General features: G+C 40.1%; 1 protein-coding gene across 4 annotated transcripts in view; it reads right to left on the bottom strand.

Annotated features, from left to right (window-relative positions):
- Positions 1-18,244, bottom strand: part of TMCC3 (transmembrane and coiled-coil domain family 3) — a 101,502-nt gene that overhangs the window by 27,010 nt on the left and 56,248 nt on the right. The window contains exon 1 of one of the 4 annotated variants that reach the window (XM_062492373.1): positions 13,155-13,318. The exons of the other annotated variants lie outside the window; for them this stretch is intronic. Within the exon in view, the coding sequence (XP_062348357.1) occupies positions 13,155-13,232 (78 nt within the window). The 5' untranslated portion in view covers positions 13,233-13,318. Of the gene's footprint in view, positions 1-13,154; positions 13,319-18,244 lie in introns of those variants that run through there. 4 annotated transcript variants of the gene reach the window in all.

Genomic DNA, 18,244 nt, shown 5'->3' with positions numbered 1-18,244 from the left:
TATGTGAAATACACAGAATGCTATTATTTTTCTTTTTTCTGGGTCCTAGATTTCATACCAATCCCTGCAGCTTTCCATCTCTGGGGAAATTTGTAGAGATATTACAGTTTGTCAACATCATTATGAAAGGACAAAATTGGTAGAACAGAGTTAAGGACTATGAAGATTAGGAAGCTGCTGCTAATAATTGTTCATCTGTGAGCTACCACATAGATACAGGCTCAAGACATATCCTCTTTTGGGATTTATTGGCCAGTATAAATTACAATAACAACATGTGTTAATTATTTTTATTAAAAGTATTAGTATTTCAGTGGCCAAATGGATTCTACTTTTGCACGTAACACCATGATTTTAGCCAGAAGTCTCATAAACTGAATTGTCTATGGTGCTTGTAATGTTGACAGAAGAAAGCTGAGCATAGCATTAGCCTAAGGAACACTTCTGAGCATTCACCATTCAAAAAAATACAAGCACGTCTGTTGTAAGAATGTCAAGGGGTTTTTGTACTTGGAAATGAGCTGTTGAGTGGACAACACTTTGTACCTTTGTTAACATGACAGTCTCCTAAATCTTATGGCTGTTGCAAAGATAATGACAACAGATGGACCTGTCTGCTCCAGGAATAAAAAAAATAATAAAAAAAGAGAGAGTGAACAATGCAAGTTTATCACAAGTCTCAGAACAGCATCTTGATAGTATGTTAATAACAGCAGTGAATGGTACAAGGCATTACACTCTAAAATCAAGGCTTCCCCAAATCCAGCAAAGAGTGATTATTAAGTAATTGAAGACATTGCTTCATGTGTTGGCTAGTAAAATATATGAAAAGTTCACTGCTCCTTACATTGGAATTTCAGAAACTCAGTTCACATAAAATATTTCTAAGCTGCTCTGCAACCTTAAACCACACTGACACAATGGTTCTGTATATTATGACATGAGCCTGATCAAAACCATACTGGAATGAGAATTTATTTCCATTTCCAATTCACTAACCCTTCCTTCACTAAAGTATGTATTTACCAGTACATCAGACTGTTAGTCACCAAAACAGCCACATCACAAACAACATGCTTGACCCTACATAGAAACACACAGTGATAATTTTTAAGTAAGAATTCAGATACAGCTATTAAAATTTTGTCTCACTAAACCATGAGGAGTTCACAACTCTACAATTAGCAAATTATACTGGATGAAATGAGAGAGAAAAATTTCCTCTTAAAACCAGAAATTAAGGAACTTATTGCAATGTGCAAGGGATATAAATAAAGTGAATTTATGCAACTACGCTGGTTTCAGCTGGGGTAGAGTTAATTTTCCTCACAGTGGCTGGTATGGGGCTGTGTTTTGGATTTGTGCTGAACACAGGGTTGATAATATAGAGAAGTTTTTGTTATTGCTGAGCAGGGCTTACACAGAGCCAAGGCCTTTTCTGCTTTTTGTACTGGCAGCAAGGTTGGAGTTGCACGAGAAGTTTGGAAGGAGACACAGCAAGGACAGCTGTACCCACCTGACCACAGAGATATTCCATTCCACGTGGCATCACGCTCAGTATATAAAGGGGGGGGAAGAAGGAAGAAGAGGGGAGACATTCAGAGTGATGGCATTTGTCTTCCCAAGTAACTGCTGGGGCCCTGCTCTTCTGAAGATGGTTGAACACCTGTCTGTCGCTAGAAGCAGTGAATTAATTCCTTGTTTTGGTTTGCCTGTATGTAGTTTTTGCTTTCCCTATTGAACTGTACTTATCTCAACCCATGAGTTTTCCAGTTTTCAGCCTTCCAATTCTCTCCCCAGTCCCATTGGAGGGGGAGTGAACAAGCAGCTGCCTGGGGCTTGGTGGCTGCCTGGGGTTAAAGCACAACAGAGACATCTCACAGCCTTCTTATCAGGGAGTCTACAAAATAATCATAGGCTTCTTTTTCTAAAATCAGACATTCTTGCAGTAACAATAAGGTAAATTTAATACTCCTCTCCATTTTTCCAAGTCACAATATATCAGTATTCTTTCACCTTTCTTCCTTTATATATAAAAAAGCAATGGGAAAGGAAAGGTAACATCCTGTACTGCCAAATTTTTGAACAATCAGAGACCAATGATATTTTGCATAATGGCAAAGCTGGCAAAAAGACAGGGTTGGTTTATTTTAAGTTTTCCTAAAACAATTATGCATAAGCGAAATGAAGACTCAGTAATATTAAGAATGTACTATGTAAGAGGGAGAGCCAGAAAACTATTTTGCTTTTCTGCCCAAGAGAAAGAACTTTAAGTCCCACTCAAGAGCAATTTGGCACAGATGTCTAGATATTCAGTGCATACATCTAGCTCTATAATGCATGAAAAACAGTGAAACTTGCATCTTTTATGCAGTGTTTGCAATATTCACTGTCACAGCTATTTAGATTAGATTTAGTCTTGCTCAGCTCCAGGTATACAGCTTTAAGTGATGTAGTATGAGCTTCTTCAAAATCAACAGAGATGAGACAGATAACTGCAAGTGCTTTCCCACTCTTGACTACAAAGGGAGCACAACTGCCTTAAGAGAAAATGCCCAATTTCAGTTACACAAGACTTGCACAATTTGAAGGGAAGAAGCACCTATGGCAGATAGTCTTAAAAGCTGCCTGATGTAGAAAGGAGGAATATGCATCCACTGTATATTTTTAGAAGTCCAAAAATAGTATAAGGTGGTATAATAGTATAATAGTAAGGTATACTTTTCCTTGAAGTATCCACTTGGATGGCTATTCCGAAATATGTATTCTTCACAGTATTCATCCTCTCCCCTGTGCATGCTGCCACTCTTTTCAGAGAGGTTAAATGACTCCCACTATTATACAAGGGCTGAGAGCTGTCACAGTAGCCTGAGCCCATGTCACCAGAGCCTTAGGCTAGAGTTGTCACCACTGCTATAGACTTCATTTCAAAACACAGACTCTCTTCAAGGAAATCGCTGATCTTCATCCTTCTCTGACATTAAGTGCCACACTGCATAATGGCACAGTACACACAAAGATTATTCTAGCTGACTCTCTCAAGTCCAAAAAAGGGTATCTCAAAAAGGCCTGGGCTATTTGTTCCAAAACACCACAAGTGGGTGTATCTTTATTGCAAAAGAAATTCTTCAAAATTAAAGAGCAGTTTGCACACAGGCTACAGAGTAATACACATAGTTGCTAAAAAACAAGAAATTCCACCTAAAGTATGTATGAAAAAGGACAACATAGGTCAAAACATCTTTTAAAGAACAAATTTCAAAGCTCCTGCACTTAAAGCCCAGCTTCCCAGCCCCCCAAAAATATCATAGCTTCTGGCATCAACAAACACAAACCAAAGCTTGTCAACTAGGTTTATGAAGGTCACCAGAGACTTCCCTCTATCACTTTCAGCCTGAGCTTTGTTAGGTCATGTCTTATTCATCCTCCTGAACTCAGCTGCTATTCAGGCTCTGCCAGTTACTTTGTAAAAAAAAGAGAAATAGAGTTCCTTTGAGGCAAAATAAAAGCTCATAAAACTATGGGTGCACATTTTTCTACATTACATTTATGCTGCAAGACACAGTGATGTCCCTCAGGTAGAAAAGCATTGAAACCAGTTTTTTAAATATCATCAACAGAAGATTTGCTCAATAGGATCTCTCCTTTGCACTAGAGAGTGGATACCAAAGGAGTTAACACCGGAAAAGCACAAAGGAATAACCCAACAATGGCACACTTCCTTTTATGAGTACCAATAAATATCTAGCTCTTACAGGCAGTAATGCTTCTTGGTGCTTCCCAAGACAAATTACTCATAACCACATTCATACAGTTCATAGGAACAAAACATGCAAGAGCCAACAAGGACTGTCTCAGAACTTCTTCATATAACTATTGGCAACCAGAGGAGAAGCTCTCACTGCTCAAGAAACTTTTCATTGTCTTCACTATTACCCTCTTAAATCTTCCTCAGGTCTTGTTCATAAATGCTTTTGCTCTGTCTCTCATCCCCAGCCTTCCTATGCCTCTGCTACAAAAGCCTGCTAAATCCACGCCACTTTCACATGAGATGAGGAGCATAACTCTTGTACAGATCACAGTCCCTCACCAGAAGCAGCAGTACCTGCTTGTGATGATGCTGGGCATCACAAGGGCCTCAGTCACCCATTGCATCAATTCACATGCGAAGAAAGGGTTCCAGTGTAGAGACCTGCACAAAAACCTGATCAGGACAACAGCATAAGAGTATGGCAAACTCACTGTAAACCTTCTGTGGACCCATTTTAGCAGACCAGAAGCCTGGCATCTTGAATCAGCCTGCTGACATTTACTATCTGGCTTTAAAAGAGACAACTAAGAATATCCCTTTAACTCTTATTTTAGGAGAAGGCTGTAATTCCTCTTTTTCTCATCAAGGTGAAACTTTGCAATTTGCTGCAAAACAGGACTGGATACAGGTGACAAAATGAAGCCAGATTTCTTCCTTAAGGTATGGCAGGAGAGGGGAATGGAAGAAGATGGTCTCTTTCCCTGGACATGGCAGGGATGGGAGAAGAAATAAATTAGAAACCTGATGAAGTGAAGAGACACTTTCCCATCCTGACAAAACATATAAGGGACAACCATGTCACAGGATTACGTTACTCCTGCCAAAACCTCTAGTAAAACAAAGATTCCTAACATAGAGCCACGCAATCCCATATTATGCACATGTATCAGTAGGTAGAGTAATATCAAATATCATAGCATCATCATGCCATCAATCTCATATTGATATGAAATCAGGAGCTGTAGTAATATCAAATACTCTGCTTTCAAGTCATCTTGTGTGGACTAAAGAAGGGTAAAAAGAAAATTACACTTGGCCTTTGGAGTGGGCTCTATTCTGGGCAGTGTATCCATTTTAGGCTAAGCAAATGAAATCCCACCTCTATTCCTCTCTTCATCATGTTTCCCTACTATCTTCTCCATTCCTTGCTATTGCCCCAAATATGTCCAAAGCTGCTGCCCAGTCACACCCACACTTCCCCTGCCTCTCAGCCCCAGTACAGGGAGTGAGGGAGCATGGCGCTGGTCCGGGTGCAGTATCTGTAAGCACAGCATGACCACAGGGAGGGCGAAGGAGCCCCAGGCTGGGTGCCCCTAATGGACTTAGTGCAAGACAGCTCTGAGCAGCTGGAGGAAAGCTGTCAGGATGAAGGTGGCACCCTGCAGTGCTGCAGCCTGGAGAAGCAGTCATGAATGAGGGATCAGCCAAGTAATCTTTGGTCTTTCTTAGGTAAGAAAGGTCCTCACACCTGACCTAGGCAGCTCTTACTAACAAGACCTCTACATTTATTTCTTCTGACACTAAATGTCTCTTTCAGACTAGTACTGGGTTTGATCCTACTAAGTTCCAAAGCTTCTTGTCTGCAATAATCCAAAACAGAGTTAATGGCCGCTGGAGTCACACAGCCAGCTCCCATTTCATATGAATTAATTTCCTAGGAAGTGAGGGTGAAGCAGTAAATCTTAGCATGTCATCAGTGCACTTAAAGCCACTAAACTGTACTGCCCTGAATTGGAAAAGTGTTAAGAGTCAGTTGTACTTGGTCTGTCAATTTAGATCTTTGCACATCACTCACCTGTACAGACAAGCTGGTATAAAGCACTACATTTTCTGCATATTTATATAATTTTGCATTTGAACAATGAGCACTAGCTGAATTCTAATTTCTGTATTACATGTATGGAATAACTTGGAATGCTGTAAAACCAGATAAACCTGCTACATCAACGTACCCTAACATGGCTTCTCTTCTTGTAACAGTAATTCTTGTAGTCTAGCAGTTAAAGCCCACTCAGAAACTCACTTAGATTTAATAATCTCAAAACCCTAAAACCCTGACTCCTCACATTTCTTGTAAGCTGTGTTGCTTGCTTTTTAGGCGGCAGTAGGCAACATCAGGTTTGGTTTGTTTATTTAAGAATGAAAGTTTTACATTTGCACTAGCTCTACTTAATGCTTAGACATTAACTCCAGAGCATTGCTGTCTTCCCCATCTTCAAAACACCAACTTTTGTCATAATGCTTCATCTTCAATTGAAAAAGCTTGCTTTAAACAGGAGGAGCAAGTCAATTTAAAAAAAAAATCTTATTTAGTGCTTGAGAAGCCAATCACGTTGTAGCCTTTTGTAAGCCATACTTCTATTAACTTCAACAAAAAAAAAACAATCACATTACATAGAATATTTAATTGCTGCAGTCCTTAGATGCACACACAGTGGCACAGTGGCTGTTCTTATCACAATCTTTGCTAACAAACTAAACAGGTTTCCATACAGTTTTAGCCAAACCCACTACAAGACCATTTATTTACAAAGCAAAAACAAAGTTAAAAACCTATCTACACCATCCTGGTTTAAACTAAAGGAGACTGTAATGTCAACTGGAAGCAGCACCTCCCATCCTGTAAAGAACACTTTATATATAGAGAAGTTTCCATAAGTCAGTTCCAATTAATCTCAGTTTGGTTCCATAGGCCCCTGATGTTAGTCAAAAGTTTCCAATTAATTCAGCACTACCTGAATCACATTTTCACTTTAATTCAATAGCACAGTGTCAATTGTTCGCAGCCCCAGCATAACATCTTCATCCAGAGACACTGAAACAAATATTTACAAAGGAAGGCAACTGTTACCTGAACTGTACACAAATAGGAAAATCCAAGGAAAAGATGCCTACTATAGTAAAGGTTAACTGAGAATTATCAAGAATTGATGCTAAATACTTTATATCAACGGTCCATTGAAATACAATGTCAAATACAGAGCTAAGTAAGGAAATATGACTACCAGTGGTTTCCAAAACTTCAGCCCTCTGGAATTTTATCCAGTTGGAACTCCTGAACAGAATAATAATGAAGTGAGCAAGCTCTCAATATTAAGCTTTTCTGTAATTTCTTTGAAAACAAAAAGCCTTATTTCAGTTTTCTATAGTAACAGTATCACAGTTCATAATTTGCAGGTATTCTTTATACCTCATTTGGTAGAGAAATCGCTCCACTCTCCTCCTTGTCCCTAAATTAAAGCTCAAATTATGTATGATGATATTTAACAAAAGCTTTAGAGGAGTTCTCACCTGCTGAGTGTCTGGTAAGGTTCAAGACATTCTAGTACATACTTGGTCCCATATGTGAAGGCTTTAGATCAGCAGGTTAATTTTTGGCTTTGCATATTAATCCTCCCTCTTTCAGACTAAGGGAAGAACAGTAAACTTTCAGTAGTAAATACTGCAATGCTCTTTTTTAAAGATGCTCCACCTGGACCCATAAGTGAAAAAGGAGAATTATGTTCCACCATTACCCAGCACGACACAGAAATTCATCTCCCATACAAGTCTTTCCCAAAATCGTACTTACTGTGGGGCTTAAGATGAAAACTACACACTTTTTAATATTCCCAAAAGAACCAAAATGGGACAATGTGCAGTGGGAATCTTTTTAGCTCGGACAAGATTAGATGTCAAATCCACCAAAACTTTGGAGGCTCAGCCTCTGCGCAGACCTTGTGACGGATGGTGCCTAGTGAAAGCCCTACCTATGGAGATGATGACAATAAGCAAGGCAGGGATCTAGAGCTCTTGACAATCCCCAGCATCATTACTGGCAACTTGACAGAAGAACAATTGAACGTCCTTCAAAAGGAAAGCAAATCAGAAGACTGGCAATTTTCCCCTGGTGACATTTTTTTATGCCTATACCTAATATTTAAAAGGTGATAAGAATTCTCCAGTCCTGTAAGCAATACCATCCACTGCAACAAGGGTGGATCAACAGCACAGTGAAGGAAAGAAGGATCTACAGTCTTCAGAGATGTGAGCTTTCCTGGTGAAAATCAAAAATTATGAAAGGTCTAAGTATAAAGACTTCCAAATATAAAATCAGTTTAAACCTTAAAAATAAGATGCATCCCTCTTCAACTTACTGTTTAAAACTGTCTTCTTGGGTGAGGGAAAAGATGAATTGGGTGAGAACACAACCTTTGTAGCCTGTAAGTCTACCAAAGAGGTTCACCTTGAAGGATCAGGGGAGCACACTAATGCTAAACTGAGCTGTACAGAAACAACTTCCCCTTTTGTTTCATCTGACCTAACATTGCCCTTTAGCTTTTAGGTGTATTTAATCCCAAAACAAAACAAAACAAAACAAAACAAACAAACAAACAAACAAAAACAAACAACAACTTTGAAAACTTCCTTTCTGGTACTAGGGAATAAAAAAGCAAGTTTTTTAAACAGGTCTAAATGGAAAAATTAATCAATAGTTTACTGTCTCAAATAAACACACCAGGCTTTTCTTCAGTTCTAACAAACTAGTCAGTTTTTTTTGGTTTATATTATAATTATGGGTTCTCTCCCTTATTTCCAGTACCCCTGGATCACACAGGCTACCCTTTGACAGGTTCCACACATTTCTAAGTACACTGTGGATTGAAAATCAAAGCTTGGAGGTCCTAGCAAAATTGTCTCATCAAATTATTTTCATCTTATGTCCAAACCTGAGGGAACTGTGGGCGAAAGTGTGTGTAAGATCTTAAAGCACAAAATATTGAGAGGTTTGGTTACAGGTTACAAGAGCCCAGAACAGGCATGTCTTCCTCAGTGATCTTTGTATTTAAAAGAACACCAGGAGATCAAATGTCCCTGTCTCCTAAAACTGTGGGTGGAGTGGTTTTTTGTTTTGGTTAGACTTGGTGGGGTTTTGTTGTTTGATTTCTTTGCTTTGTTTGCTTTGCTGGGGTATTCTGTTTGGGGTTTTTATTTGTTTGTTTTTAATCCTTTTAGGTTTGTTTATGTCATTTCCTCAAAACCTACTGAAGATTTTAAGAAATAAAGGGAATTCAAGGACAGATGATGAAAGTGATTAGAGGCTTAGAAAGACACACATATGAGGAGGGATTATTAAAGTCTGCCTTGCCTATAGACAGGATGAATGGGAGGGATCATAAGAGAGACATGGAAAATCAGAAGAGACATTCCATGGAATGTTTTTTCATCAGTAGAAAGCAAGTAAATTTCTGTTTGTTTGTTTGTTGTTTTCTTAAATAGTGTAAGCCTTTTATGTGTGATCACATAGGAATTAAATCATCCAAAAAAACACAGATTCTGCTGCTAGTCTCACTGAGGCTGAAAGAACAAGAAGATTGAAATTAAGCTTCTCTATTCATTAGTAAATAAACCACACCTGTTCCAGGTCAGGTTTTTTGTGTCTGTTTGTTTGTTTTACATAGAGGAAGAAATCTTACTATTCTAAGTATGTTTTCCACTAATAAAGAGAAAGTTCTGAATAGGCTCCAATGTGCAAGAAATCAACTGGAACTTCCTGTGTCTCTCTCTAATACATTTGGTACTTGTTAAAAGCAAGCAGACTTTTACATAGACTTCTGATGGGATGCAGTAAAGGAATTTATGTGTTTTAGTTTTACTGAAAAAGGATTTTTCTCCCCCAAAGCCATACATATAAATTTGTAGTCCGGGTGAAATGTGGAGAATTCTTGTTCAGTAATGGGTAAAACTTTCAAGAGTGAAGAGCAATGTCCAGATCAACAGATTTAAAAACAGGATAGCTTTAATAGACCCTTACAGAGCCTTGAAAGGCAGTCCTGACACAGTGCTCTTGAAGCAAAAGTCAACACAAAGAGGCACGAGTTAGCATAGCCAGCCTAGTTTGAGCATGAGGTATGTTAATTATTGTAATTGCATAGACCTCTGCATGGATTTACTGAGCAAGAAATACAGTGTAGCCAGAATCTGAACACCCTAGTCTTGACAATGCTTACTGCAAAATCAAGTCCCTGAAGAAAGCACTATGACACTTTTTACACTATCCCACAAGCTACATTCCAGCAAGAGCAGTAATTTTTTCATGACAACTAAAATTGCAACTCCTGTTCCCAGATCTTGTTCTGCTTCATAGCTTATGTCCTGATTTTGAATATTTTTCAAAGATTTGCATTTGAAGCATTGCAGGAATCAACTAGCAGCTGTGAATATTATGCACAGTGAAGCTGCAGCAACTGGCATTAGCAGAGAGGACCAGAAACATTTTACACAGCTGCACTGTCCACGGATTCCACCAGCATCACTGGAGCAATCTGCAGTAATCCAGATTATAGTGACCAGGTACTATTGGTAAGGAGAGGCAGGCAAAGTCTCCTGGAAGGGCACCCTTCTTAAATGGATGGTTTTCCAGAACTAAGGTAACCACATGGCTATAAACCTACACTCACCACGTAAAAGCAGAACTGTAAAGCACTCACTATTCCATTACACTTCAAGTAATAGTGGTTTTATGTGCAACTCAGTATTGCCATACACAGCATAGCTGGACTCTTGTGATTCATCCAAGGAAGAGAACATCCACAAAGAAAGAACAGCCTCTCCCTCAAATTATTTGGCCTTCAGCAACAGCAGTGACTCTCCTAAGTTAAGAATTACCCAACTGTACTTCAATAAAGTATTTTCTCTCTTTCAGCCACTTGCAACTTCACACAAAAGGTGACATATGGAGAGTTATTAGCAGAACACACAGTATCTTATACTTCAAATGGCCTCAAAGGAGAAGGCATTGGACAGACCTGTTGCTATACACTGAAGAAGCTTTTTGGCCTCAGCAGCAATGTTTAAATCCCCTCAGACTCTACCATTTTCAAATGCCAAAGGCTATATTCACAGTAAATTGTTCTAGCACTTCTGCCAACTGACTTTAATGATGCCTTCCTACAGTATATACAGCAGTACTTTTAGATCTGTCATTTTACCTGTCCAGAGAAAAAGTGTCACTTTCTCATAAAGAAAGTCCTTAGCTGGGCTTAAAAAACACATGCAGTAACCTGGAGAATTCCTTTAAATAGGCTGGAGAATTCCTTTAAAACCTACACAACTAAAAATTGGATTTAGTAGCCTATGTTATACAGACTAGGAGATCCAGCTTCTATTTTGACACCTCTCTATTCCCCAGACTTTATTAAATGGATCTCACCTCACAACATGTCCTATCCTGCTACCAAATCCAGCTCCAAGGCATTCTTCACACAGCAAGTCTCCCTAGTCTGTTTAGGCTCCTGAGAACCCCCCCCCCCAGCTCTGTGTTGTTGTGTTCATGCACTGCACTGTTCTTTTCCATCCATGTTTGGGAACGGCAACTTTAACTTCAGCTGCTCTGATGATTTTTATTGAGTCTCTAAATAAAAAACAGCATTCTAATTTCTTGCTTTTTTCTACATAATATCGCCAGTTCTTGCTGTTCCAGTGCATGACCATTTCTACCCCTACAGCTAAGATAGTAAGAGAAATGTTGAAGTTATCCAGGCAATTTACCCAGGAAAAATACCAATTTGTCTGGATTAAGCACAAACAGATTTAGTACAAGATCTTACCATCATCTGGAACATACAGCATACTGCTACCATATCCAGCAATTATATTGCAAGTTCTGTGATATCTGACACAACTCGTAAAGCCCAAACCTTGGAGCATCACAATTACATACAACTGTATTTCCATTCCTCAGGGTCACAGGAAGGGAAGATGACACTAATTCTGATTAAAAGAAATCCAAAGTCAGACAGAAGACCAATGCTTTTAGAAAATTGCTTTAAATATGAGATTTAAAAAAAAAAAATTAAAAAGTCAATACATAAGTACAATAAGCAACACAGCATTAGCCACGATGCTTTATACTTTTAAGCAAATCAACTAGACTACAGAGTAGAGTTTAACCCTTAAATATGCAAAAAATTATGAAGATATGCAACTTTTCTCCATGGCCACACTTAGGTAGGTAGTACACTATTCTTACAGCAAGATTAATGAAGGAGAAACGAATCATGTACTTTCATTCAACTTTCAACAGAGAAGAACAAAGGAAATGCATAAGATTGCTAACTCCACTATGACTAGCATGTACATGCACCTTACAGTGTGAAGAGCATTGTAGAATCGAGTAGTAATGCCACAGTGTATAGGGTTACCAATTTTTAAAGCATTTCATTATTCTGAAGCAATCTGAATCATGCCATCTCCTTTTCATCACTGTCAATTGATGGGCTGAAGGGATGGAGAATACTGCTAATGCATAGTACAGGAAAATAAAACCCCCCAAATCCAAAACCTCTACCCCAGTCACCACTTAGGAAAGATCTTCCCTCACAAATAGTTGATCCTCACACTTCAAAGCAAAAAGTTCATTTGTTGTCAGACCCAAGATCTCAGCACAGAAAAGAAAACAGAATTTCTGCCAATACCCCAAGTCAACTAGAAGAACCTTGTTTTTCCTTTCCTGCAGTGCATGGCAAGAAAGGGCCACTTTTTTAGACATCTTTGAGCTAAGCATTTGGGTAAGAATTTTAAACTAAAAAACCAAGTGCCTTTATCAAGAGAACACTAACCATTAAAGCCACTAAATACATGAAAGGATCACAAGCTTTGCCTGTACATGTTTATGTTTATGTTTATATATATATATATGAACAAAACATAGAAATAAAGAAAGATGAAGTTGCCAGGAGACTATAAGAAAAACTATTCCATAAAGCCATTCGTCGTGGATATATGGTATATTCTTACTTTATCCCTAGGACACACAGGTGCACTTTTTCTGTCAAGTTCCATTCCTGCCACAGCTCTCTTTTAAATTCATAAAAGGAACCATAATAGTTCTCTGCTGTCAGATACAATCATCTGCTAAACCAGAGTTTATTAAACAAACCTTGAGAAACAGAACCAAACTCTTGTGTTACCACTGTGATCGAGACAAGAGTCATGGCATTAAATCATCGGCGCTGTTGACTCTGGTGAGTAAATTCTCTATTACACGTGTATCCCTCTAGTTTCGATCGAGGGGATACCTCGAACATTGGTTTCTATGAAGTCAATATCCAGTTTCATTTCATTTTCCAATACCAAAAAGCGTTCAGAGTACGAACATGAAAGAATCACGCAGGGGAAAAAAAAAAAAACCCTTCCCTTTAGATCATCAGCCTAGCGAACGTGGAGACCTCACGGAGAGGGTGCCGCAGGTTGGCGGCTGCCTGTCAGAGCTCGGCACCCGAATGCCCCGGGCAGCCCCGAGCCGCCTGCTCTCTCTCTCTCATTCTCTCTCTCTCTCTCATTCTCTCTGTGTCAGCCTTACCCTCGTCTTGCGGCGCCGGTGCCGCTCGGGATCCGAGTACGTCCTGTCCACGGCGAGCGCCGTGTCGCTGCCCGGCATGCTTGCGGCTTGTGCTGCTGCTGCTCCTGCCCGCTGCCGTGCCCCCCAAGAGCCGCCCAAGCACCGGCCCCGCGGCCGCGGGACTGAGCGGGATGGGGATGGGGATAGGGTTGGGAATGGGGATGGGAATGGGGATGGGAATGGGGATCGCGGCGGCCGCGAGGGAGCGCCGGGCACGCCCCGCCCGCACCGGCCCCGCCGCACGGGGGGCGGAGGGGACCGCGGCTGGGCTGGCCCCTCCTTCGAGCGAGGAAGGGCTGAGAGGGGATGAAGGGGACAGAGAGCTTAGCCGGAGGGTCTGGGCCAGAAGTCCCTTCGCTTTTTCAATTTTCAAGGCCGTCGTGTGCGAGGGGACAGCTGGAGCTGGGACACGGTGATCATTCCCAGAGGCATGGCTGAACTGAGGGATGACAGTTCCTCCTGCTGACCGCCGCTGCTTTGGGTCCGATCCAAGTCTTGGAGGGAGTTACCATCAAGAAATCTCGACTTCCCTTAAAACGAACCTAAATCCTGTGGCTACAGTGAAACCTCAAAAAGCACAGCGTATCCTAAAGGTTCAGAAGTCCAAAGGAGAAAGAAAGGAAAAAAACAGAAGTACTGTGTTGTCAGTTTTGGACATACTCACTTGTAAGATTTTGACTTCGATAGCCTAAGGTACCCTGGACACAAGTGAGCACTGCTGCTTGAAAGCCCTTGATACCTAGAAGTTTTCACAATATAATGATATAAACATTCCAACAAAACAACTAAATAATCAGGGCTTTTCTTTTCCAAAGCGGTCAGTGGAGTGCATCAACCAGTTCAGCCCTATCTTCCACACATTCCATATGTAAGATAAATCCTTCAATATCCTGGCACAGGGGATCTTCAAACGATACTTCTGAAGGCTCAGGGAAAACTTGTTTCCAGGGCATGAGTATGCCAATGCACTTAAATTCCTAAGAGCTGAGTGGAGTTCCTGACTGATCTACACATTTATCTTCAGACTTTCCATGCTGAGGAATGCATTTAAGTGACACTTAACACATTTTAACCCACTGAAAAATGCAAGTAAAATACTGTTTTATAATCAGTAAGTAGTAGGGGAAATGTATTTCTTTTCCTTTCTGAAATAAACAGACTTGTTGAGTTACCACCTCTAATTATGACACACATAAATCTGGAGTTCCTTCAGGCCAGCTCCCTTGCAGGAGTAGCAGGACTTCACCTTTTAGGTAGAGTTTTCTCATGCTCATGAACGAGTCACACTGCTTTTCTTCTCTAGTTGGTAACAGCAACAGTCCAAGGCATGTGGGAATATAAACATACTTAAATAAAGCAACATAGTTAACTATCCTAGGAGGACCTTGCAGCTTTAAAAAAGTATTTCCCTGTCACAATTTGTTTTTTTTTTTTTTATTGGAATCACATGTTCCGACATAACAGTACTTAGTACTGTTAGTACTTAGTACAGAGATTAATTATCTGATATGAGGACCTTGATAGTGTTTTCAAATAATGAGGTCTTCATAAACGAAAGACCTGGAATTCTAAAATATAAAATACCAGGCCTCACCTTCTTGGCAGGTGTTTCCTCTTCAACTCTAAAATCAGTTTTAATGAAGTTATCCCAAAGTAAACAACGAGTGGGTTTACTAAAGGAAGCACTATTTTCCTAGTGCAGTATTCAAAGTACCAAACTAACACTAGATACTGCACATGGATGGTGACTTGCCACCATTCCTACACTCTTATGAAGCTGAACAAGTTGTCTGAAGTTAAAAGGTTGCTGGGAAAAAAAGCAGAAATAGAAACACTTTTTTCAGTCCTTCAGCTCAGACATGAACATTAATTCATGTGCCAGAGGGTGAGGAACTCTGGAGGTAAAAGTGAGTAAAAAATTAAATAGGTAAATGTTGTGAAGCTTGGAGTTTTCACTGAAGTAATAATTGCACATTTCTAAACAGGAACGTGTGGTTTTTCAGCAACTAGGATGAAACACCCTTATTTCCTCAGAAACTTTCAGGGTTTTTTTTCAAGACTTGCCAGGTGTAGTTGATCAAAGCATAGAAATGGTAAGCAGTTGGAATAGGGACACGTAAAACACTGCAACTGCTTGATGTTTTAGTAATAGAAGGCTTATTATAAATCATAACTTATTCAAAAGTTTAAGAGTTTTAGTTAATATCAGCCTTATTTAAATAGTACCAGCAGACTAGCCACAAAATGGCAAAACTTCAAGATAAAAAGAGGCAGGAATATGAAATATATATTTAGAGGTAGTATCAACATACACATTACTAAATTTACAAAGAAAGCCCTGTCCTAATGTAGCCTCTAAGAAGAGAACATGATCCAGCTGGTCTCATAAGACCCCAGTGCTACATTAGTCACACCTTCCAACCAAGCCTGTGGATCTGTTGCTTGAGCACTGCTCTCAGTGGTGCATACCAGAAACAACAGCTCCCAGCTCCTGTGCCAGCAGCAAAAGCCCTGGCACTGGGCAGCAAGTTATACTGGAGGATAAATAGCTGCTTGGGTGGAGGTGTCTGTCCCACAGGTCAGGACAGTCCTTCCACACAAGCTGATTTAGGAGCCATTGTTATTTTGACAGTATCTGCAAGTGCCACATCTCAATAAGTGGTTGTTTTCATATGTTAGACTTAAATCATCTGCATCTTCAGAATTTATGTCAAACTGTAGTGCAATGCAATTCTCTGATCAAAGGCTGCTCTTTTCCCCCTTTATCTTTCTTTCTCACACATGGGCCACTAGATCCCGCCTGAGCTGGAGCAGAAACGTGTTCTTAACCTATAGCACATTTGCAGAATGCATTTCGTTTGGCTTGGCTGAACAAAGACCACCTGCCCTCCTCTTGCACACACAGCTGGTTTGTACAGCTCTCCTTCCTCACTCCGAAACAGAGACGTGATGTCCTGAATGTGGCAGAATACTGCATGGCACAGTACTACTGAGAGCTTCACTGGGTACTTCTCTCACTGTTGCTTTCAAAAGCCCACAGAGTTTAAATAAATGTTCTTCCCACACACTGCACCTGCTCTCCACTGAACCTTAGCTCCACTAAAGCAAATTCTTCCAGATAGTGGCAGGAGCATGAGGCTGGACTCACAGTAACATAGATAGAAATGGTAATCCATATATTCATATTCTCATCCTTTGTTCTTCTCAGAAAGTATTTGAAAAAATAATTTATATAGCTTAAATTAATTATAAAATGTTAAACCATTCTGGCCATCAATTCTGCCAGTTTTAAAGTTCAAATACCTCAAAATCTCTCACTGAGTGCCCAGCTGTCAGTGCCCATTCTTTTCCAGTCCTTTCCCTCACTTCAGCATGCTGGCATGATCCACAGTGCTTAACTCTTGGTATTTACATTATTTTTCCTACCCTTTTAATGTGACCTTTTAAAGAGAGATGCCTATTAGAAACGGAAGGTCTAGTAAAGACTTATGATCACTGCACAAGAGTATGCACCACTATATTTGGTTTTCAGAGGGATAGACATCAATATTGCATTTGCCCATATTGCCATATTTTAGGAAAAGCAAATCTCTGGAGGTGCAGCAGAGGCACCTGTCCAAAGGAGGCCTGTCAGATGGAGCCTGAGCTTTCTAGAGATGATTCCTGCCTCACTCTTCTCTTCAGGAACTGCATCTTTGCCATCCATTTTTTGCCCCATGACGGTGTGCAATGCTTGCACAGCAGACATAGCACTCCCACCTGCAGGCCATAAATTACCCATACTGACTTATGCATAGGCCATAGAGGGAGTAGAAGTGCCAGTGAACTCGTGGGATTGCCTGACAAAACCTAGCTCCCACACAATGGAATCCTCTAGATAGTGCCATGCACACACACACTGGGAACTAACAAAAAAAAAAAAAAAAAAAAAAAAAAGAGAAAGAAAGAAATCCAAGCAAACCTTTATAGAGGTGGAAAACATGGCAACTCTTTCATTTGGAAGCTGGATCAATGTTTGGCCCCATTCTCTTTCCAGTTTTATCATGAATCTGGATCTTGGCAATTTACTTTACTTCTTTGGACTTCTACTACCCAATCTGTAAAAGGAGAAGCACAGCAAATCTTTCTCATGTGGAGAACCTTGAGCTCCTCTAGAATTAAAAGTGCTATTATTAAATGTTCATGGGGAGAAATCAAATATCTGATGTCAAAGGTATGTTGGCAAAGGTACAATCAGGAAGAAGACGAAGGTCTCTTTTCCCACAATGGTAACATCTGTACTCTAAACAGGATACTGGGGCTTCTTTTGAGAGACTTTTTAATTTGTCCTCCAAATCTTTTTTTCCAAAAGGTTTCATCAACCAGCCTCCAGGGAAAGGGTCTACGTGAAAAGAAACTGTTAGTCATTTCCAAGTGTGAGAGCAAGTGGGATAGTGCTGAGTGGCATCGGTCTTGCAGTTAACCCTGAGTACACTGTCATGGCTCTCAGTTCCTCTGCCAAAGCATGAGCCTTTCACACCCACAGCAAAGGAGATATTCTGCTTGCTTGTACCCAGCACAAGCTACCATGGGATCACACTAAGACTTGAAGATTGTATTGCTAAGCTGTGACAAGCATTCAGAAGAGTTGATAAACATTCAGATATCAAACTAAAATTTTAAATCAACCCCTCTCCGCCCCTTTCCTCTCCTGCTTAAGAACTGCTTTATGTACTTTCACAGAAGAATAGCTCCGGATATTCTGTGAGTATGCATTTTCTATACAGTAAAAAACTGCAAACCAAAGACTTTCATGTATTAGGGAGATTCACTTATAGGGACTGAAATATAGAGAAGCAAGTTAAAAATTCCAATTCAGGGTAACAGATGTTCTCCTCTTTTTCCTTTCCTCTGTGTACTAATGTATGTCCCTTGCTGTGTAATGAGAGGCAATTTCAAGGCCTTCCCTGGTTCTCATACAACCTAGGAAAATTCAGCTACATAAGTTCTCACTGCTGCTGCTGAGTGACAGTGATAGTGCAAACAGTACCTACAGGATGGTGGCAGTGTTT

This window comes from Cinclus cinclus, chromosome 4 (assembly GCF_963662255.1).
Source record: "Cinclus cinclus chromosome 4, bCinCin1.1, whole genome shotgun sequence".
NCBI classification, from domain to species: domain Eukaryota; kingdom Metazoa; phylum Chordata; class Aves; order Passeriformes; family Cinclidae; genus Cinclus; species Cinclus cinclus.
This window is presented reverse-complemented; position numbering and strand designations above follow the sequence as displayed.